We start from the raw sequence: 24,907 nt of genomic DNA, 5'->3' as shown, positions 1-24,907 counted from the left end.
CATAATCGCAACAATATGGGGGAAAAATCCAGGCACGCCAGCTCAATGATATAAAGTTACTGTGGCTGCAGGGAAAATGCTTTTTATCATTTGCAGATTACACAACACAAGGGACTTTTCTGTAACCCCGAGACCACCGGGACGCAGACAATGAGCGACTGAGACTGATCTGAAGTACACAAATCACAAACTATCCGTCACAGACTCGCAGTACATCAATGCGCATTTGGTTACTGCACTCGGGAACCTGAAGAAACACCAGAGGAAGGTAAAGAGACGGAGATGTGAGGGCAGACCAGACAGAGCCTCAGGAGCACTTGAGACGAAATGACGGCGCTCCTTCTCTGAGAAAGCCTGGTCTTTTATGCATCAGTCAAGTCTCTGGTTCTTGGTCTAACGGTGACCCTCTCTGCACTTTCTGATAAAAACAGCTCTTGAATGTCACTCATTTCTATTTCGCTGGCTGTTTACACTCTTGAGAGTCTGAACAGAGGTTGTAGAAACTCTATCCTGTGTTCTGTCAGGCACGACTGAAAACAAACGAGAGAAAACGCAAGCTAGAAAGTAAATATTCATGCCCATATTTCACGTGCCTATGTCGCTAAAATTCAACCAGTGTGGAAACAACTGCCAGAATGAGAAATCGGCTGAAACCAGACGTGGCCTGTCCCTGCTATTTCTTGCGTTCCTACTAAACGCTACACAAAAGAGATCAGATTTCCATACAAAATCATTTGCACATGACAAGGAGGGGATGAAAAAGGAAACATGTATATGTGCAGGGGGAAAATGCGAGCTTTTGTCCTATTGTTTTACAGACTTGGGGTTTTGATTTCCATAAACAAATAGCAAGAAAAAGAATCAAGCTAGAGAAGAGGAAAAATATATGTATAAATATAAATATATGGATATGGATATAAATACATTAATATATACATTTTAGGGGTAAGAAAGGTACAAATTTGTCCTTTAAAGGGTTTTATGCAAAAAATTAAATAAAGAAATAATATAAATATTAAATTACATAATATAAAAAAATAAAAAGGTTGCATACATACCCAAAACAATAAATTAAATAAATCATAAAATAATGATTACATTATTATATACACACACTTACATGCATCATACATACAAACACACACACACCCCTCATTACCTCAGAGTAGTAATATGCCTTTTAAAGGTGATATTATCATCATTTTAGTGATAAATAAGGTACAAAGATGTCACTTTAATGGCAGTAACAAGCTTTTGTACCTTTAAAAGGTAAGATTTTTGCAGTTTTTCTTTGAATGTGTTAAATAATGTGCATTAAATAATATTTAATACAATTTTAACTTAAGGCAAAACAGCTTCACATTATACAACACTTGCGTGCAAAAAAAAGAAAAATACTCAAACAAGAAAAAAATTATTTTAAAAAGTCATATTTGAAACTTATAAAATTGCACAAAACTGTGAATGCACATCATAAATCTATATTAATGCACCAGTTGTGCAGCTGCAGATATGAGTCTCTGCTGAATCTCTGTTACACTGTGACTTGAGGTTTTAATTTCCATATCCAAATAGCAAGAAAAGCAGTCAAGAATGGCAGCGGTTAATATATCTGAGTTTAAGAAGGAAACCGGAGAGTTTGCGCTATCCTGCACTCCCTCTTCCTCCTGTTTACTCCTCTTCCTTTCTGGCCCAAATCGTTGCTTTTGTTGGCGCTGAATTCAGCGCTGGAACGCGGCAGTACAATAAAACATTTCCCTCACAACAACGATAAAGCACAAAAATGTAACCAGTAAAGTGCAGAACTTTTGCAGTTTTATTGAAAGAACAACCGTGTGGAGATTTACTGACGTGTTTTCTCACAAACGCGAGAGGTAAAAGTGGGTGGCGGGTGAAATTTATGTGTGCGGCTACTGAAGGAAAGCATTCAAGGGGCCGTAACTCTAATCTGACAACGGCAGCGGCGTTCTGCACTTCACACTTGCGAACCGCTGTTCCCTTTAAACAACTCGCTGGTCCAGCGCCAGCCAAAAACTGGCAGGGTCGCCCAGCACCCCTCGGCCAGGAACCGATACATTCCCTGTGTCATGGGTGAATCCCTGTGTTTGCGTGAGAGTGTGTTAGAGAGCAGTTAATGCAAGGCAAATCAGCCAGCGCTCATTACGGCACAGAGTTTATGACCCCTGACTGACAGAGAGAAGCCGCCAACTGCATCCTGCAGACAGACAGAGCTAAAAATGTCACCGGTTAATAATGAATGCACAGGCACATACACATTAACAAAGTATGGCAGTGACACTCGGGTGGGCGGCATGAGTAATGCTATATCATACTATATCAGTACATAACTGCAGAGTTAATTACACAGGAATTTTACAGGGGAGAAAAAAATGAGTCATTTATTAAATAATAATTGCATATTTCTACATATTTCTAGTGAATAAAATGTTTTTTTTTTATTTACATTATTTAAAACCTTGATGGTCAAAAAACAATTATTTCTACATACATAAAATAAGGTAATTATATTATATTAATTATATGTCAGAAAAAAAGTACTTTTAAAAGGTAAAATCTTTGCCCATTTTTTCTGAGGATGTATTATATTATATATTTTAAATTCAATTCAATATTAAACAATATGAAATATAAAATAAAGCAAGTACCACTTCACATCATATAGCACTTAAGTTTAAAAAAATGAAATACACAAAACAGGAAAAATATACTTTATATTATATTATATATTATATGCACTCACTGTCAGGGGAAAATGTGCAAAATTATATATTATTATTATTATATCCCCCCCCCCCCCCCCCCCTGTAAAATGTGCATATTATTACATTACAGTAGTCATACTCGCTACAAATCTTTTAGGTAAAAATAAGAAACAAAGATGTCACTTTTTATGGTACTACCCTTGTGACAAGCTGTTGTACCTTTAAAAGGTACGATTTTTGCCCTTTTTCTGCCCTTTTTTCTTTTATTAAATATAATATTAAATATCTTTATTTTATAAGACAAAAACAGCTTCACATTATATACATTTAAAAATAAAATATTCTAATCAGCGAACAAAAAATGCATAAAATTTCACTTAAAAAGTCACATTTGAGATCATTTCAAAATAGCACAAAACTGTGATTTAAATCTCTATGAACGCACCTGTTGTGCAGCTGCAGATATGAGTCTCTGTCGAGTCTCTGTTGCACTGTAAATACACCGTCTCATCTCCACCCATCCCTAACTAACAGCTCCAGCACTACCTCAGAGGAAGGCTTTTGTACAAGCCAGAAATGGCTGCTTTGAGTCGGCCTGTTGTCAATAACACAAAGTCACTTTTCTGGTCCCTGTGCAATGCTGACTCTCCACTTTATCCAGCCGCTCGCCACTTCCATTACGCTTCCTATCACTTTAGAAGAGGATATATTATTTATCTACTTCCCTGTCTATGTTTGGAGGTCTACGTTGGGGCCAGTAAACTTCTTGTTGTTGTTTGAGAATGTTCACATCGTACGAAGTGCCCACAGGAGACGTGATTTTCATTTTGCCCTCATTCCAGTAGTTTTATTTTAATGGGCTTTTTAAATGCCCAGATTTAATCAGAGGATTCCAACCTGACGTTTTTCCGCTGCTTTTTTTTATATTCCGGGCTTTTTTTATGATGTGGCAGCAAAGGACAGAATTAAATGCAGTTTTGGGGCTCGTCGCTCAGCCCACCCGCTCCTCATCGAGGGCCCTGTGATTAACGATGTTTAACGCTCTCGGTGGACACCTTGCACTCCGCTTCTTGTCTTTGTACTTCATCTCAACACCCTCCATTCTCGCACGGTCGTGGTATTGTTGTGATAAGCTTCTCCCGGTGGGTTCGACAGAGTCAGGTCATGCAGAAAGCCTTCATTAAGGAGACTTACTACTATACGATTCTCAATCGGGCTCCCACAAAATTAGCCCCAGCGAGGATGGCCCAGTTAAGCACTCGCGGCTCGCGGGACCCTGGGGAAACGGGCCTGGAGATGTGACTGAACATGAAAGTGCTGAGTTTGGGTTTACGGAGTGTGATATCACACGCAGATAAACTAATGGTCCGACCACAGAGCAACTGCTTAGACATGGAAAACAGAGACAAACACGCAGCAAGATTAAGAGAAGCACGAGGACGGTTTTGCATCTGAGAAAACAGAACATGCGAGAACATGAATCAAGGCTAAAAGTAGTACAACGCAGATAAATTCCCATTACCTTGTTCTACACTACATATTCTAGACACTTCCGAACGGATCACACAATATGCGGCTCTAATTTAGCACCTCATTTAACCGGCCGAAAAAACAACATTAGACATTGACATTGTGACACACACTCACTGAAGCTTTTGTAATGGCCCGAACAGTTAAAACTCTGCTTGGCAGTTTTGTAGACAACTAAAAAGAAGAAATATGGGGGGAATTATCCAGAAGATTGATTCTGGAGAGATGAATGCCTGCTATTCATGCATCTTTATCTGACAGGGCTTCTGCTCTCCGGGCCTTGGGTTTAGTTATTCTCTCAAACAAAACATGTTTGGGCTGGGTCGAGGATGTGTCAGGAGGAGAGCGCTTCATCACTGTCTGACGGGGAACTGATAGGCTGCGCAATCCAGACGCGAGGATCAGTCTAAAAGCCCCAAATGGAGAATGATAACCTGCTGAATTCCTCCTGTATGGGGTTTGTCTGATGCCAGGCCCCTCTGCTCAATCACTGACATTTACTTTCTTAACATACATTCCAATTGTAAACTAAAACGTTTTTGTTAATCGAAATGAAGCTGAAATTAAATATAAATTTTAGATAGAAAGTAGAAAACTAGAAGTGTTGCTTTGCCAGCCGACTGAAATAATTTAGTTTGGTACACAAATAATACTAAAACTGAAATAAATATAAAATTAAACCTAAACAGTAAAATGACAAACACAAAAAAAATTACAAACTGCAAAATTACTAAAAATATAAAAATAATAACTATATTAGCCTAATTCAAAACATTCATTAAAGATTTAATATGAATAACAACAATTCCTGTCTTACTGTGCACAATTTGTGTATATTATTCCAAAGAAAAAAGTTAGTTTACTTTGCAATGGATAAAATCTAGTCTGTTTCACATTCTGCAAAAAAAATAATTTAAATAAATAAATAAACTTCATAAATCAAGTCATCTGAACCAACAATTATACACTGAAAAATGTTTTGCTAGTTCCCAGCATGCATTGCACCTTAATTAATAATAATTATGTGGTAACTATTAATAAATAAAAAAAATGAGACAAATAACGCTGGAAAAAAAGTGGTGTAGGATTTACTTTTGAACATTGCATTGGATAAATGTTCAACCAAGTTCATTAGTAAGGATGGGTACCGAGAACCGGTATTTTTTTGGACCGGTACGTAATTGGATCAATACCGGACTACCGTTAAGCTTCAATACTGTGATCGATACTTGCGTTGTTTTAGCTCCGTATAGTTCAATGTTAATGACTAATTAGAAGCTGTTGCTTGTCATTTTCCTTCACTGAATGATGTGGCCGTCGTTTGCTTGACATGCTCGTGATATGCGTGTGCATGTGCGGTGTGTGTTTGCGTGCAATCAGTGGCGGCAAGAGTGAAACGTTCGAAAGTGTGGGCTCACGTTACAAAACTAAAGCGACACCAGTAATATAATGAATAGATGCAATATATGCAGTTGTGTAATAGTGAACAAAGGAGGCAACACCAGTAATATAATGAAACATTTACTAACAAAACACAACATCTACTTCAAGCAATGCACTGTATTTATGATGTCTCCCGGCTCCAGCTCCAACTGCAACTCGCAAGATACGTTCACATCAAATGTTGTCTCAGCGGTAGAGTTACACTCACGAGACACTGCACTTATTCGCAATCACAAAAGTACATTATTTGTGTGTACTTTAGTTTAAAGCCTTGCCGGTTAAACATTTAATTTGCGTGCTGCTCTGACGTGCACTTATTCAAAGCGCGTACACCTGACGCGTGCGTAAGTTACACTAAAGGCCGGTCAAACAGCACATGCTGGGGTCGACAATATAATTGGCCCGGTGGCCCGGACGTGCTTTTAAAACCGTCAGGGCCACCAGATCGCCCCAACCACTAGCCCGGTGGGGCCAGTAAAAATAATGCCTCGATTAAAAAAAGTCTAATTTCACATTAATTACCTGTGGTTCTGTGTTTTGATTTCTGTTAAATCGTCTCGGTAACCACCGCTAACACGTTACGTGATCCCGACAGCCTTACAGATGCAGCGGTTTATGCGCTCCGTGACGTCTGCTCTGCACCGCCTTGCTCGCGCCCGCGGTTACGCGCGCAAACTACACACTGCTGCTCAGCACCTACCTATAGCTACTATTAAGCTAGGCTACATGTTTCTGAAACCCCCATCACCCGGCCAAACGCCGGGTAAAAAAAGAGAAGGCAAGGAAGAGAATCACCAGAGGAATTGAGGGAAAGCGAAAGGGAATACGAAAAGAAAAGGCAGAGAAAGTTTCAGCCCCAGTGGCGAGACCGCTGGAATTGGCTGGGCTTAGGGGTGTGCGATATGACGATTTTTGATCGTGGACGATAAAAATGTCTCCACGATCTGCTTTTGAAGAAATATCGTAGTATCGTGCTACAGCGCACATTATGTCAAATACAGTTCTGGCGCCTCCGTCTCTATGTACTGTACAACACGACATATAGCAGTAGAGTTACTCTGACAGGACCCTGCACTTATTCGCGATCGCAAAAGTACATTATTTGCACACAAGCCTTGCTGGTTAAATGTTTCATTCGCGCGCTGGTCTGACGTGCGCTTGTTCTGAGCGGATACACCTGAAGCACGCGCACTAAAAAGCCTGTCTTTACGCTTGCAGTGTGAAACCGGCGTAACAGCGCCTGATTACTCAACTAACTTATATTTTGCGCTAATACTGTCAAAACACACAAGGTTTACATACAGACTCAGTTGGTTATCTCTAAAATGAAAGTAAATAGTTAAGAGAGAAACAGATGCGTGCCTGTATATTAGATGCGTGCAGCTCTTAAAGGGACAGGACACTAAACATGCTGTCGACTGTCATTAAAGGGATAGTTCACCCTAAAATTTAATTTCTGTCATTATTTACTCACTCAGATGTTGTCCCAAACCTCTATTAATTTCTTGTGCTGAACACAAAAGAAGATATTTTGAAGAATGAGGGTAACCAAACAGTTGCTGGTCCACATTGACCTGATAGCAGGAAAGAAAAATCCCATGGAAATCACTGAGGACCAGCAACTGTTTGGTTTTCCACCTTCTTCAAAATAGCATTTATGTTCAGCAGAAGAAAGAAACTCATTCAGGTTTAAAACAACTTTTGAGTAAATGATGGTATAAAAATAAAACATTATGACAGAATTGACAGACAGATGACAGAATATTTATTTTTGGGGGAACTATTCATTTAACGTTAACAAAACAACAAAACGCAAAGAGAAAAATCACTCACTATTCTTGACTGAAAAACTTTAATACAGTTGCTTTAGGAATCAGTTTATCTAGTGTTTTATTTTTATATTTGTTCATTCGATTTCATTGAATGCTCTGCTAAATACACCTATTGTACCTGAAAATAAATCACTGTTTGTTTTATTTGTATATTATGTGTATTTGTAATGTGTATCTTTGTTCTTATTTTTTAATAAGAAAGATAGAATGATGACAAAGATTTTTATCTTCGCCCACTTTGGCCTAAATATCTGCCATGTCTTTTTTTTTGTTACCTTGAAAGGCTTTGTCTTTCTAGTTTGGCTGTAATGCTCAGACAACTTGTAAAACCAACATGACAAAGAATTGTGATAAAACCGTGAATTGTGATATTTAAAAAAAAAAAAATCGTGATATGATATTTTCCCATATCGCCCACCCCTAGGGGGCTACGATCAAGAAAAAAAGAGGTTTACTGTGAGCTCTGCAGATCAATGCCCACATATGCAGACAAGTAAGTTAGAGAAAAGTTAACGTGTATGAAACCTATGGTATGAACATAATATAATGAATTGCTGTGTGACTACGGAGAATGAATCCTATGCAATAGGTTTATTTGCACTTGTTTCATGTTTTTGCACAGTTTTGCTGCACTTTGCACTAAACCTACCTTAAAAAAAATAAATGCTATTCATGTTGTTCAAGCAAACTGTTCTTTTTCGTGATTATTGGGATCAATACCCGACGCGTTGACCTGGGCCAGTGAACTTCAAAAGACAAATTTCCCTTATTGTCTACCCCTGACATGATTACTTGGTTATAGCTTGGTTGCGCTAATACTGCCAAAAACACACAAGGTTTACATATAAACACAGTTAGTTATGTCTAAAGTGAAAGTAAATGGAGGGAAACAGATGCATGCAGCTCTTAAAGGGACAGAATGCTGCCGATTTTCATTAAAGGGATAGTTTACCCAAAAATTAAAATTCTGTCATTATTTACTCACTGTCATGTCATTTGCTGGTCCCCACTGACTTTGATGTGGAAATCACTGGGGCCCAGCAACTGTTTGGTTACCTACATTCTTCAAAATATTTTTTATGTTTAACAGAAGAAAGAAATTCATTCAGGTTTAAAACAACTTGAGTTAGTAAATGGCAATTTTCATTTATGGGTGAACTATTCCTTTAAATGTTAATAAAATTAAACACAAAGAGAAAAATAACTCCCTGCTCCTGACTGAAGAACTTTAATACAGTTGCTAAAGTTCAGCAGTAATAAAATAACTTGAAATTTTCAACAACTTTTCACATCATATCTTTTTGCACCAAATAGTATCGATAAGTACTGTAAGAGATGGGTTGTTTTTTGTGGTACGCTCAACGGATGAACATTTAGAGACTGAAAGTCTATTGGGGGATACATTCAAGGTTGCAACTGGTGCAAAACAACATCATTATCTCCTGAGAAAGAACAACGCGTTTAGGACTTGGTTACATCTCGACGTTGATATGTACTGGGTGCAGAATTCTGGCACAATATACTTATTGTGAAACCTCAGAAATATTGCTGAGTAATGGTTCATCTTTTGTAATTGATACAAAGTGCACCCAACTGGGAGGGGGATCGAGCCTGATCAACTTGCTTTCTCTCTCACTTGGAGGGTTGTTCTTAACCCGCACCTAATTGTGAAGTATAAAACATGGGGTTTCTTTCAGTTTCAGTGGAAGCTCAGCCGTGGGTTAAAAAGACGTCGCCCAGCATTCTCGAACAGGTGCTGGTCTTGCACTTTGACTGAAACGAGCTCCCCAGTCCACCGAAGAGTGAAGATGACAGCACAGTTCTGAGGTTGCATATTGGTTATAATATTTTGCTTGGGGTTTTAGTTTTTAGTGTATGCTCAAGTTAGAGTATTATTCATTCACCAATATTATCTTTAATCCATTTACTCATGATCATTCTTGTATTATGCACTGGTTTTATGATCATCTTTCTTGAATGTGTTTATGGTTTGATTATCATCATTTTATGCATTTACTTCTAATCAGTATCAGTATTATTGATATCAGCTGTGTGTACCAACAATAAACAGTTGTAATTGCTTGATTAGTATGGTGTACGGACCTTTTTATTGGCGCCTTCTCTCGCCGAATTAGCACCTCACTGGTCTCACATTAGCTTTGAAAACCAAAACAGAAACCATACTAACACAAGTACCGGTATCGATATCGGTATCGATAAAATGTAAACGATACCCATCCCTATTCATTAGATGAACAAAAGTTACGTTTTCAGTTGTTAATTGAGTTGAGTTTAGTTAACTTAACTTTTTTTTGTTTAGATAACTTTTTTACATTGCAGAAATAAACTGGTTGTGAATGACATTTCATGTTGACTTTAACTAAGAGCTTCTCTACTGCCCAAGAAGCACCTGTCCATGATCATAAAAACAACTGCAGGTCTGTGCATTAAGCTTCAAGTAAGATCCAGCTTAAACAGACAGCCTGGCCTGAGGCGGCGTTTCTCTAATGACCCATCACGAACCAGACCCTTCAGCCCCCTTTTGAGCTCCCACTTTATAGCCAAGTCAACAGTAGGACTTACATTGACCTCTTATCATCTCTCTGGCTGCATGGGGCCTTTAATGGAAAGCAGAATCCAGTGAAAACCTCAAAGTACCAAGTAAATGTATGTTCTTATTTAAGTCTCATAAAAACAGGAAAGCACAAACATTTATCTGTGCTATGCTTTCATCTGCTGTCTGCCGAGCTAAAGAATAACAGAGCCAGGAGGCTGATAAAGTGAAGATAGGAAATGGAAACGCGTGGGTCTCATGTTCCCATGATTCCAGCAGGGCGGTGATTGCTTGTCCCAGCCTCCCTCTACGGTGAACAGCGGTGCATGGCCCTTTCATTACACCAAATGCATGCATCAGTATGCACAACAAAAACCCATCCCATGATGCTCAATTTGGCCAGCGGTCAAGCGTTATGCATTAGCTAAGACACTAATAATTTGGCAAATGCAATTTTAGCGGCTTTGTGGCTATTTGCAGAACTTGGATTGCATGCATTTCTCGGTCTTTGACTGACATGCGGATTCACACAGTACAACACGCTGTCGGCTCTATAGTCAGGAAGCATATGGCTGAGCGTTTAAGGGTTAGTAATATGATTTTTCTGCTGTACTCAGTGACGATAAGAGTGCTTTCTAGTAAACTCAGTCGTGCACATTGTGACAGTATCCCAGCAGGCTTCTTGTTTGATTGGACACCACTTTGTGCCTACAGGGAGAGCCATCACACGACAGCGGAGCTAAAAGCAAAGCACTGACGGTGTTTCTGGTGGGACCGTGTGCTTTTTATAGCCGCGCATGCAATAAGCGAAAAACTGTGTTCTGCTATTAAGCCACAATGACAAGAAAAACATGCAAGAACAACCGTCCAAGATGAAATGCTTTTACTGCAGGACTGTAGCTCTGTTGTTGGATGACAAACGATGCAAGTGCTTCATTTAAGAAGGTCAGAGGTGAAGAGTATTTTCTGCACCACTAGATGCAGCAAACAGAATCAAAGAACTCAAAAATGCATTAAAATGATCTGGCTTATTTTATGCATCACTACTACTATAGTGTATAGAAACCTCCAACACAAATACATTGAACTTCTATGAAAGCTTGTTCCTGCCACAGTATAAGAAATAAAAATGGTAATTGCAACTTTCTCTCACAAGTCTCACTTTTTTACTTGTAAACGTTTCCTTCCTTGGGAACGTCAGAATTGCAAGATGTAAACTTTTGAGATATAAACTTACATTTTCAAGAAAATGTTTTGGTTGTGGAAACAAAAAAACAATTCTCAGAATTCAAAGCGACAAAATTGCGAGATATAAACTCAGAATTACAAGGAAAATTCTGAATTCTAAATTTATATCTTACAATTCTGAGTTTACACCGATGTAAACTCAGAATTCCAGGGAAAAAAATAATTACAGGAAAATATAAATTGTGGGACAAACTCAGAATTGCAAGAAAAAAAAACTCAGAATTATAAGATAAAATATGACAATTGTCTTTTTTTTTTTATTATTTTAGTCCGTAATCAGCAAGTTTCCTTAAACTTCAGTGTGCAACTACACTATAAAAAAATTTTTTTTTGAAGTTAATAGTAAATAACGCATACAAGCATACGCAATACAAGAAAACACCATTTCAGTCTTCCAACTCAAAATTGGATTTATTTGTGAAATGTATTAGCAGTTTTAAAGCCCTTTTTTCTGTCTACTTTTTTCCAGTTCGGTTTGATGCTGCAGAAAAATGACACCCTTCACCTCTGACCTTCTTAAATGAACTAAAATGTTACTTCTGAGCATTTTACATGGCCTCAGATTGGCGCCGTTCACCAGCAGGGCCAGTATCCGGTCGAGCACATTTACGGCCGGGCGTCGTCCGCTCCCAAAAACCAAACTCTATCCTTCAAACTGTAAAAAGGGGTGTCACTCTCCTCTCCATAGCTGCCCTGAGTGGAAGCCCCTTGACTGGTAATAACTCTCATCTCTCTCTCCATTTCCTGATCACAATTACCCTCTCCATGAGGAGCAGGAGCTGTAAATTACATTTCTCTGATCCTCAGCTATAATTGGACACTGAGGATTCTCCAAGCAGCAGCCTTTCTGTAAGTGGAAAACAAAGAGCCTTTGAGCGTTTGGGTTTGGATTTCACAACGCGACTCATTACATTAAAAGAGAAGCGTAACATCACTCCATGCTCAATAGCACACATGACCACGTCAGCGAACAAGTGCATGGTATGAATTCACTTATTTCTATAACACATTATATGATACAGAGCAGCTATGTGTGTAATATATATATATATATATACATACACATACAGAGTACACACATATAGATTATGTAAACAAAAACTTTCATTTTGGATGAGATTAATTTAGGGCTGTCGCGATTCGTCGATTTTAAGTCGACTAGTCGATTTTTAAAAGTCGTCGACTTAATTTTGTTCACGTCGAATAACCGGAAAAATACAGGAAGTGGCGCATTTTACAGACGAGAATCCATAAAACACATTATTAAACTATTTTCCAAGGCTGCATGATATTAAACTAGGGGTGGGTGATATGGGAAAAATATCATATCACGATTTTTTTTAGAAATATCACGATTCACGATTTTATCACGATTCTTTGTCATGTTGTCAACAAAAAAAAAAAAAAAGACATGGCAGATATTTAGGCCAAAGTGGGCGAAGATAAAAATCTTTGTCATCATTTTATCTTTCTTATTAAGAACAAAGATGCACATTACAAAAACACATAATATACAAATAAAACAAACAGTGCTTTATTTTCAGGCACAATAGGTGTATTTAGCAGAGCATTCAATGAAATCGAATGAACAAATATAAAAATAAAACACTAGATAAACTGATTCCTAAAGCAACTGTATTAAAGATTTTCAGTCAAGAATAGTGAGTGATTTTTCTCTTTGCATTTTGTTGTTTTGTTAACATTAAATGAATAGTTCCCCCAAAAATAAATATTCTGTCATCTGTCTGTCAATTCTGTCATAATGTTTATTTTTATACCATCATTTACTCAAGTTGTTTTACACCTGAATGAGTTTCTTTCTTCTGCTGAACATAAATGCTATTTTGAAGAAGGTGGAAAACCAAACAGTTGCTGGTCGACTTCCATAGGATTTTTCTTTCCTGCTATCAAAGTCAATGTAGACCATCCAACTGTTTGGTTACCCTCATTCTTCAAAATATCTTATTTTGGGTTCAGCACAAGAAATTAATAGAGGTTTGGGACAACATGTGAGTGAGTAAATAATGACAGAAATTAAATTTTAGGGTGAACTATCCCTTTAATGACAGTCGACAGCATGTTTAGTGTCCTGTCCCTTTAAGAGCTGCACGCATCTAATATACAGGCACGCATCTGTTTCTCTCTTAACTATTTACTTTCATTTTAGAGATAACCAACTGAGTCTGTATGTAAACCTTGTGTGTTTTGACAGTATTAGCGCAAAAGATAAGTTAGTTGAGTAATCAGGCGCTGTTAGACAGGCTTTTTAGTGTCCGTGCTTCAGGTGTATGCGCTCAGAAAAAGCGCACGTCAGACCAGCGCGTGAATTAAACATTTAACCAGCAAGGCTTGTGTGCAAATAATGTACTTTTGCGATCGCGAATAAGTGCAGGGTCCTGTCAGAGTAACTCTACTGCTGTATGTCCTGTTGTACAGTATATAGAGACGGAGGCGCCAGAACTGTATTTGACATAATGTCACTGTAGCACGATACTACGATATTTCTTCAAAAGCAGATCGTGGAGACATTTTTATCGTCCACGATCAAAATTCGTCATATCGCACACCCCTATATTAAACCCATTTAAAAATCATAATTAAGCATAATTGTGAATTCACAAATGCTATGATTTAATTAAATAATTATATGTGATGCAGTTCACACAGTATATGGTCTTTAATTATGTCCATGCGTGTAGTTAAGCACGTGCGTCTCACAGCGGCTCCGTTCACAGGAGCTCCACAGAAACTTATTTACATGTGGAGCGTCTCAAACTCCATCTCTGCATGCTGTTGTGAGTTTGTGTTTACTATAACGTTCATCTGGGGACGCAACGTGCACCATTTCATCAGATTTGTGAGGTAAATCATTTATAAATCTACACAAACAGGAGAATACATCGAGATTTCAAAATAAAAGCTCAAACCCTCACTCTGAGTTACACGGTTTGATCTCCACATATTCATGTAATTACAGCGGCTGTAGCATTTCTGTCCTAAAGAAATGGCCATATATTAAAGATTATATATTATATTAAGTGGACATTTGAATTAAATGGTGCTTGGTCAATATCAAACAAGGATTAGTTCGCGCAGTAATGTGTAAAAATAATCGTCAGGCCGTCGGCGCCCCCTGCAGGCCTTTGTTGTAATGCGTAATCCATATGATTTCTTGCTTTTGATACTTTATTTGAACTAATTATTATTGCATCATTGCTATTATATATGTATTTTAAGTCATTTTAAAAGCTATTGTTCACTTCTATTTTTATTACCAAAAAAAATAAATATTATAATTATAGGGCCCTATGAAATCCGTTTTATTTACAAATTAATTTTTTTCCATTTTAATTTTTCTATACTCTGTTTTAATGGTTAAATTAAATTTTATTAAATCAAAAAGCCTAATTAATTGAGTTTTACAGTTTTATCTTTACCAAATTTTATTTTCCATTATTTTCTGGATTCCATTTTAATGGTTCCATTAAATTTTAAATCACCAAAAGCATCTCCAATTCATTGATTTTATATTAAAAAAATATTTTGGTAAATAATATTTCCGGTAAATACTCCTTTAAAAAGTGTTTTTTGATTTATAATTTTAGTATTAGTAGACTAGAACACGTGGATATGCTGTCATTCTTACACTATAATACTGAACTTTAATTTCAGTGATTTGGACTATGAGATAGACGCTTGCTTCTTGCACTCTGTTGCACTTTACTTTTGCTTTAAAAAAAGGATTTCATAGAAATTTGGATTTCATTTGATTTAATAAAATATTAAGTAAAATTGTAGATTTTTTGTGGGAAATTATTCGTTTAGATTAATCGTTTAATCGATAAATTAGTCGATAGATTAATCGAAATGTTAGTGGCAGCTAACAATCATTTGACAGAACTAATCAATTATGAAACAAATTTGCTCTACAGGAGGCAACAGTGTCATTATTCAGATTAGGGCTGGGCGATATATAAAAAAATTTTGATTTCTCGATACAGTCAAAATTTTACGATATTCGATATATATCTCGATTTGTTTGCATTTGCTTTTAAATAATAATTTAAAAAAACATGATTTTCTTTTGCCCCTATTAAAAAACAAAAACAAAACTATTTAGATAGAACAGCTATTGTTACAAAGTAAATACAAAATGTTTAGTGCAAATTTAAGCAGTTAAAAAAAAAATAATCTAGACCAAGTGATCGTGAAATTAATTCAATTCAACATTAAAGACAATAGTATCATTTTCAACTCAATCCAGTTAATAGTGTCCAATAATATCCAATAATAGTGTTGATGTTGCAAAGTTTATCAATTATGAAATGAATTCTATTCAGTCATTATTCAACTCATTTCAGATCAAAGTTGATTCAATCCAGTTTACTGTTAAATGTTACACAAACCAACACTTATGAAATTAACTTGACAACTCAATTCAGTTTAATAACAGTGTTTTTAAAAAAATCATCAATTATGAAACAAATTTGCTGTACAGAAGACAACATTATCATCATGCAGCTCAATTCAGGTCAATGTTCATTCAATTCAGTAAAATAACAGTGTTGATGTTGCTTATTCAACTCAAAGCTCAATCCAGCTCAATTACTGCTGCAAAATTCAACAATTAGGAAATTAATTTGATTAAAGCAGCTGTGCAGAAGAAACAATGTTGTCATTATTTAGCTCAATGCAGTTTTGTTCTCATCAATACAGTCAAATTGATAACATTGCTGAATATTCATAGTCTCCAACTAAGCAAACCAAAGGCAACAGTGCATGGCGAAGAACCCAAAATCCATCAGGTGACAAAAACTGGCCTAAATGAACAAAACACAGTTCAGGCTGCCTCACAAGTCAGACTTATGCACTGATATTATTCAAAGATTTTGCATCCAGCTTCTTCTGCGTGAAGTGTTTGTGTCACGATGGAAAAGTAGATCTGCTGACAGACAGGCCGGTCACTTCAGTGGCGGCATGCTTGTGAAGTAGCCACACTTGTGCCAGGCTTCACTAATGGACTGCTAATAGAACCCAATGCTGCACTTTGATGCTTCCCCTGTAGTTTACAGGGTGACAGTGTGTGATTAATTGCACTCACTCCACTCCCCATTCGCTTTCTACTCTTTTTTGCTACGAATAGAGGCTGTCATTGCCATGACTTTGCTCGCTCACCTACCTGCACAGCTGGATACGGCGCGATTCGCAATAGACAATGCAGAGCGCATACTGTAATACATCTTTTCCACAGCCGGCGCGCTACGTGATGTCAGGCGAGGAGAGCTGCAACCTCAGCACGCCTTTCACAGCAATTATCACGAAAAAATATCCTCAGCACGGGGGAAGGCCAACAAACAGCGTGTAATGCTGATGCCCACAAGGCGACAAAGGAGGAGTTTCTGATGACACTGTTTTGGCCCGACCTTTACCTTCACCAGCACGTGACCGCATTAAGTCTAATTTTCTCCTTCAAACTTAAAAATGGCCTTACATCACAAGGGAATTACGATACATGGTGGCGCTAGGTCATGGTATAGTAGCTGTTCGGCGCACAATGAAGCCTTTGTGTTTCCAAACGTACTTGGAGAACGACCACGATGGCTGTAACCTTAGTAGAGCCCTTGAGACCCAAACATAAGGCAATGAGGGAAGTGCTTTGAGTAATGATGATCGCAATAGCACTCATTTTTACGCCTACCGGAGCTGCATCTGTGTCTCTTTTTGGGTTTGCTAAATATTTCCTTAAAAAAAAAAAAAAAACATCCATAAACAAAGCTCAGAGGACGCATAACATGCAGAGCGAGAGGACAGAAGTGGAAAAAGTGAACTCACGCTTTGACGCACTCAGCAGGCAGTGGGTTTGCTTCGCTGTTTTTTAAACAGTAATTACACATATAAGACAGCAAACAAGGCGCCTTTGTTTCCCCAAAAAAAGCATTGCATATGGAACCGACGGCATACAGAAAGCAGACAAAGCGTGCAGCCTACATGAAAACAAAAACGTACAAGAATGGATTATGCACATTTGGGATCTTCGCCTTTCATCAGCAAAGGATCTACATATTCAAACAGACAGCCGGTCTACTTCAGCCCCCAAATCCACACGGCCTTCTGCCGTTAAAGCGGATGACAAGATCGTTTCCTGTCTAAGTATTGTCAAGGGTCGCACAGTGCTGTTTTTTATCCCCCTCGCTCCCTCTTGACTTTCCCGGTCACCTCTTATTCATATTCAGGCAACGAGAGACACTTGTGGTGGAGATGTCAGTGATTTTACTGTACTTGATAAAGGCACTCCTTTCCTCTCTATTGCTCTCTCCTCCGTTTCCAGGGCCAAGAGAACACTGGGACGAGTGGGAATTCACACACTTAATTAAAACAAGTGTATCGACAGTGAAAAATAGGGGGATCAGGAGAAGAAAGGAGCGTGAGGGAATTTTTTTCCATGCAGAGTAGCAGTAACTGCTTAAATAACCAGGCAGTTCTTCAAGCACGAAAAGATCCCCATGTGAACCGGAAACGTGTAGCTCATTAGTATCCAAAAAACCTATGGGCCATTAATTAGTCGCAAACAATGTTCTCCCTAAATATCGACTTCTTAATGGACACAAAGAGACTTGGTTCGTGTTCCCATTACAGTCAATGGCATTGGCCTCCGAGGGCTTCTGGAATCGGCCTTAAGTCATCCAGCGATGCCCTTCAGACACTGGAGTGGGATAGTTTTTCCTCAACCTTTCCTTGTTTCTCATTAACTATGCACAATTGTCGAGGGAGGTTTTGCTAGACTGGATTGGGTTTTTAACAATCCGATTCCTGGCGTTTTTGGAGCCTGAATCATGCAACACTTACAAACCTCACTTAAAAATAATCAAGTATTATAGTGTATATAATCTAGAATAATACAAACATCACTTTATATGTAATTATATGTATTTGGCAGAAGCAACTTGCATTGCATTCAAGCTTTCCTTTTTATTCAATGCATGCATTCCCTAGGAATGGAACCCATGACCTTGCCGCTGATCTATTGTTTGAGCTGCAGTAATCACTTTTTTTAATAGTAGTACATAATCTAGAATTGTACAAACATCACTTTACATTTAAGCATTTGGCAGATGCTTCTATCTAAAGTGACAGACACTGCATTCAAACTTTAGCATTCCCTGGGAATTGAACCCACAACCTTGCCATTGCTCTTCTGTTTGAACTAATGGTTTAAAAAGTAGCTATTAAATAATAAAGTAATATAGCACATATTCTAGAACAGCACAAAAATGACTTTACATTTGTGCATTTGGTAGATGCTTTTATCCAAAGTGACTTCTACATTGCATTTATGCTTAACTTTTTCTTCAATGCATGCATCTCCTGGGAATCAAACCCATGACCTTGCCGCTGAGCTACAGGAATCATTTTTAAAAGTAGCTTTTAAATAATACAGCAATATAGTACATAATCTAGAATAGTTCTATAACAAGTTCAACACCTTTTGACAGTGATCTCCAAAAAAATATGAGATCAGCAGAATCCAGTACACTGCAACTACATTTAAACCACTGAGGGAGGGTTGCAGTCAATGTCAAACGTGGCTCGGAGGAGATTCACAAACCAGCCTTGTGATAGGGAGGAGGTCTTTGTGTCATCTCTCTGTGTCAAGAACATGGCTGCCGGTTTACTTACACAACAATTATTCAGCGAAATCCTTTTAATGGAGTCCCACACTCAGTTCAGTGAACGGACACGTTCAAGAAGGCAAACAGCATCAGCTCTGGCGTATCTGAGATATGGCACAAACACAAACTTGAAAGCATCTTCAGCGTAGAGAAAGCACTTTTAACTCACAACATTGTGCCCTGAGGAAAATTCATTTAATTAGTAAGTTCATTAAAATGCAATCAAAGCACAGAAGTACTCAATAGGAAAATAATCAAAATATTTATTTTACTCCTAATAGAAACAGGGAATTTGGGTAAATTATCAATTCAAACTCTTAATAAATAAAATGCCAGCAGCACATTCGATTCTCACAGAATGAGGCCATGAGTGATTTTTTTTTACGGTTTCAAGTAATGCATTTGTCCCGTTTCTCTGATTTCTTCAAAATATTCCCAAAGGAATTTTGGCACTTTGTAATTAGGATAATAAAATTATCTATAATATAGGTCGATGGTTTAATTATGCATTATTTTTAGTATATTATATATATATATATATATATATATATATATATATATATATATAATGCATAATTAAACCATGGGAGAAATTAACGTGCTAAATCCTTTCTATACTAAATAACACGCGCAAACAAGATTGATAGCAAAAGGGGTTTGAAAAACAACTCAGAACCAAATAGGCTACTCTCATCCTTTAAAGACAGAAAACTATCCTGTAACAAGATTTCAGCATTCACAAGACTAAAGATATCAAGAAGCACGATAATCTTTCAGAAAGGTGCAGATCCGTCGGTGCATAAAAGCACAAAGGTTCTGTTCATTTCTAACGTGAAGAAACACTAACTGCTTTTGTCATGACAGACACACAGCAGCACAAGACACAGTTTGCTCATGTAATGACCTCATAATGAGCTCATGCCTGAAACTAAGACCAAATGACAATAATCCACATGTGCGATTTATCAATGTAAAGAGATTTAACCAACTGTGACAACACTGGCTGAAATACAAACTACACTCAGCGATAATAAACGAAACTACTGCAACAACAATAATATTAACAGTATATGCCATTGTTAGTTTAATTATATAAACAAATCCAACCTGGCGGGAATTACGCTAATTAACAAAACATAATTTACAAACTTAAAAATCTGACAAATCAATTCATGAAATATAAAATCTGACCAGCAATGACTAATTTAGTTTAATAATTCCCATGAAGACTAATTAGCATTATTTACTGAAATCAGATGAATATCTGCATGAAGCTGCATCGGTTTGACAACTTTTCACACGCAGATCTTAACAATAATTTAACGAAACTCTGGGTGATTCAGCAAACTTCAGTCAGCGATACTGATCGATATTCAGCTGATATTGAAAGGTTTTCTTACCTTGAGCCTCTCCGGTGTTGACGAGCGATAAAACAGTAAAAGCGAACACAGTGATCATCTGCGCTAAGAATCCCGATCCTCTTTCCGCAGTCTTTTTACTTCTTCCCATCATACAAACAGTCAAAACCAGGCAGAAATCCGCCGATCAGGTGAAATAATAACCAGAGGCACCTCTGGAGATGTTGTTTCTAATAAAACCAGCGGAATCTGTGGCGGAGAGATTATTATTCGCGGAATGAAATGTTGCTGGAATCCGTTGGTTTTTACCTCAGCGCACTCTTCTGACAGACAGCGGCCGTCAAACACAAGTGTTTGGGATTAATATCCTCAGTTTCTTCTCTTCTGAGCAGTTTTCCTCTCCAGGCTTCGCGAAACGCCGCGGATCGGCTGTAAACAGGTAAATCAGCGCTCCTGAGGTGAGTTGATGTCTGTCAGTGAAGTTCCCTCAGCGCGCGCTCCTCGCCTTCTGATGGAGAGCTGGAGGAGCGCGAGATCCCCGCGCGAGCCGCCGGTGCTTCAGCCAATCCGCTTGCGCTCCGACTTCAGTGCGAAGAAACCCGGATGCGGAGCGGATCAGCACCTGATCAGGTGCATCATGTTATCAAATGAGCTTTATTCTACTGTTATTCTGCTTCTTTTGTGATCCTTTTCTGTCCATAATCTTAGACTCTTTAAATGCTGTAGAATGAGGGTTATTTATTTATTTATCAAAAAATGTCAAAAACAGGGCCTTTGTAGGACTTTATTCTCTGATTTTCAATCTTATTTTCACTCACATGCCATTTAGATATTCTACTGTTATTTTTATACTGTTTTTATACTGCGTTTTCTACTGTTTGTTTATTCATTCATTCCTTTATTACATTTTATTAATTTATTTATAAGCGAGCAAAAAATGCCAAAAACAGTTTGCCACTGTAGGATTAATTTTTTTGACTTTCAATATTATTTTCAATTGTCATTTAGATATTTTGTTATTCTGTTGCTTTTACGACCTTTTTATGCTCACAGTTCAACCATAATCTCAGCACACACAGAGATGAATATTTTTTATTGACTGATTTAGCAAAAATGGTTAGCGAATTAAGAACAATTTGCCATCGTATGACTATTTTCTGACTTTAAATTCATAAAATTCACAAAAGCAGATCTGAAAATGACTTTATTGGAGTTAATGTTTCACTCTTGGTTCTGATCCATGACACTAAGTAAACAAGAGGAAAACAAACCTCGCTGGAATCTAATCAACAAAACCCTAAAGTACATTTGCTTTCCTTATCACTGCCCTCCTGTTATTCATTTAGCCCTGCTAATTGCCCAAAACATACTCTCTTGTCAGAAGGCATGATCAATAATTATGACAGGAAGAAAACCACAAACCATGATAACTGAAGTGATCTTGCAAATTCTGCCGCTGCGCGCCTGGCCTGTCGTCATGATAAGAGAAGACTGTATCTGTGATTCCAGCTCATCAATCTTCTCTATCTGCAGGTGTTTTGTGTTTGCATTTATGATGCATGATGTCATGGCTTAATGGTTAAGGATCTGGGCTGCTGGCTTCAGTATTGCGGGTTCAACCCCAGGTGGAGTGACCTAGAAACTGGAGAGCTGCCAAAATTCCAGTCCTACCTCATCACCATTGTGCCCTGGAGCAAGTCACTTAACCTCGGGTTTCTTCAAGAAGGCTCTTCAGTCGTTTCGAATGAAGCGTCTGCTTAATGGCCACTAAAATAAACTGTTTGCGCTATTAAAAAAGAAATCAAGACAAGCTCTCTCAGTAATTGTGCTAAGTAGCACTACTTTGTTTTGTCCATTTGAATTGGTTTATTCACTAAATGCAAAATGCCTCATTCAGCCAATAAATACATCCGTTTTCTTGTTCAACAATTTTTCATTTAGTAACACAATAAATTACTTTGTTGCTTCGCTAGTCATATATAGGCTAGTCTTACAGTAAACTCAATATGTTAAGTGAATGCTTTATTTATGAAGAAACAATCATCCTAAAAAGCAAAGATAAGCGGGATATAGTTTTAAACGGTTGAACACACTGACACACAAACCTCAAGAACATTGGCAATGAACAAATATAAAAAGACAAGCTCTTAACATCACAACACTACAAATAAATACAATTATATTTCACACAAAAATGAAAAATACATCATCATTTACTCACCTTCATGTTGTTCCAAACCTGTACGAGTTTCTTTCTTCTGCTGAGCAACAAAGAAGATATTTTCATTATTTGAACATTTGCTGGTACCCATTGACCTCCATAGTATCTTGTTCCCCTACTATGGAAGCCAATGGCTGTTTGGCTATTCTACAGAAGAAAGAGACTCACAGGTTTGAAACATTTGGGTGAATTCTGTTTGGTCTGACGTGGGTTTTATGTAGTTTCAGGAACACTGCATTAGTATTTTGAGATTAGTATTTTGTAAACAGTGTGGCAGTTACACTGACTCTTGTCTTATTTTTTACATAGAATGCACTCCAACACTGCATTGTCACCAAAGACACAAGATTGTCATGTTTTTCCATTGGATTTATGCATCTTCACATTTTCCATGTAAATTCTTGAGCTGCCTCTGTAAATATTATGTAAAGTTTACCGACAGAGGTAATGCTGTTTACAGCGGTAAGATCATACCGCCTTTAATCTTGCTGAGTGACAACTCAGAAAACCCATTTACTCGGGTAGTGGTTAACATCATGGGTGGCCTGCCTGTGTAATCTCATACACGCAATTCCAAGTACATAGCGTCTTCCGAGGCTTTGCCGTGGTTTTCTGTGAGCACAAAATCTATTGTGAACTCTATATCCCTTTGTTGGGAACAGACTTTTGTTTGGCTGCAATGAAAAACAGACTGTAAAAAAACAACAACTATATATTTTACAGTTTACAAAACCTTTATAGTCACAAATGCTAATGCAGTTTTCTTGAAACTACATAAAAACCACCAACTTGTCAATAATCCACATATGCAACTAGTCAAAGAAAATTTCATATTGCTGAAATGTTAATGTTAATCATTAATACATTGTGTGGTTACTATTATAGGATTATTGTTTTGCAGTTTGCCGACTTTGTTTTTGTTGTTATTTTGCCAGTGCTGTTAGTTAACTGTCACCTATACTTGAGGTTTGAGTGCCGACTCGAGTCTTGAGGCCTACAGTATGTTCAACCATTTATTTATGTATATTTTCACTTTAGAACTATTGCTCCTTCACACACTGATTTTCTAGGTATTTTTGTCTTGTTTTCTAGTATTAATATCTAAACATTCTTGAATCATAAAAGATAAAGATACATTTATTTGAGAAGATAAATTATTCAGATACTGTCTTAAGTCATGTCCTCTGTTTTTTGTTTTTGCTTAAAATAAGAAAAATATCTGCCAATGAGGCAAGAAAAATAACCTTGTTTTGCCTTTGAATTAAAATAATTTTTTTGCCCAACTGACAGACTGTTTTAAGCAAAAACTAACAAAAATGTGATGCATTTTTCAGTACATCATTTTGCTTCGTAAGTAAATGAATGATTTAAGAAAATTTAGATGTTTGAAATGGAAAATAAGACAGAAATACTAAGAAAGGAATTATTTTTTGGCAGTGGCAAACAAAGATAGCATAGTTCACTTAACATCTATGCAGTTATCAAAACAAATTGAATTATTGTAACTAAGAGGCCGTTTACACAACACCGTTTTCAACTAAAAATAGAAAACTTTTATGTGTTTTGGCCGTTTTGGGGCCTTAAACCGCAAACTATAGACTTCCGTTTTTTTGTGCATTGTTATTGTATAAATGTACACTAAATTAAAATAAGCTAAAGAAGAAATGTGTTGTAGTCTTGATGAATTTATTGACTTGATTTATTTACTGACTTATACATTTTGCACACACTGAACAAACAAATTCAAATCGACAAAATAAAGTAGTGTTACTTGGTACAATCAGCTGAGAGGACATAAACATCTGAACACATCAAGTTACCAGTTTTCTCAGTTTATTTTTTTACGGTGACTAGTTACAGGCAGAACAAATACTGCATCCTGTGCAAGCATGTGCTATTAAATTGTGCTGCACGTTGTTCATCTCTTCAGAAGCAACAGAGATCTTTTATATCGTGGATATTTTTTAAGCTTTACAACTTTGAAATGATACAGTGTTCCGAAGCAATATCAAAATGTCAGAGGTCTCAGTCAGCAACACAACAATAGACATAATTCCCTCTCACCCTAAGGTTCAGCTCTGTAATATCTTTTTCTTTTTGGCATTGTGGCTGTTTTTATGAACCCGCTTTGATGACCTATTCCCATCCCGGCCCCAAAAGGAAAACAGCCCCCGAGAGAGCCGGGAAAAGAACATGTACAGGGTCTCCAAGACTAATGTCACCCAGCGCTCCCATTTGGCACCAGAAGTGACACATCGTGACATCATTTCCTCTTTCCAGCGAGGAGCCGCAGCATCCCTTTATTCGACCACTTTTAGAGTTATTTGG

The 24,907-nt window shown here is 37.4% G+C and overlaps 1 protein-coding gene across 2 annotated transcripts in view; it reads right to left on the bottom strand.

Moving 5' to 3' along the window:
* The window catches only part of LOC306865668 (netrin receptor UNC5C-like), a 217,004-nt gene extending 196,136 nt beyond the window's left edge, over nucleotides 1–20,868 (bottom strand). For both annotated transcript variants that reach the window (XM_079410411.1, XM_079410412.1), the window contains exon 1: nucleotides 20,401–20,868. In XM_079410411.1, the coding sequence (XP_079266537.1) occupies nucleotides 20,401–20,512 (112 nt within the window). In that variant the 5' untranslated portion in view covers nucleotides 20,513–20,868. The remainder of the gene's footprint in view (nucleotides 1–20,400) is intronic.
* Nucleotides 20,869–24,907: the final 4,039 nt, after the last annotated feature.

Source organism: Barbus barbus (assembly GCF_936440315.1).
Source record: "Barbus barbus genome assembly, chromosome: 47".
NCBI classification, from domain to species: domain Eukaryota; kingdom Metazoa; phylum Chordata; class Actinopteri; order Cypriniformes; family Cyprinidae; genus Barbus; species Barbus barbus.
This window is presented reverse-complemented; position numbering and strand designations above follow the sequence as displayed.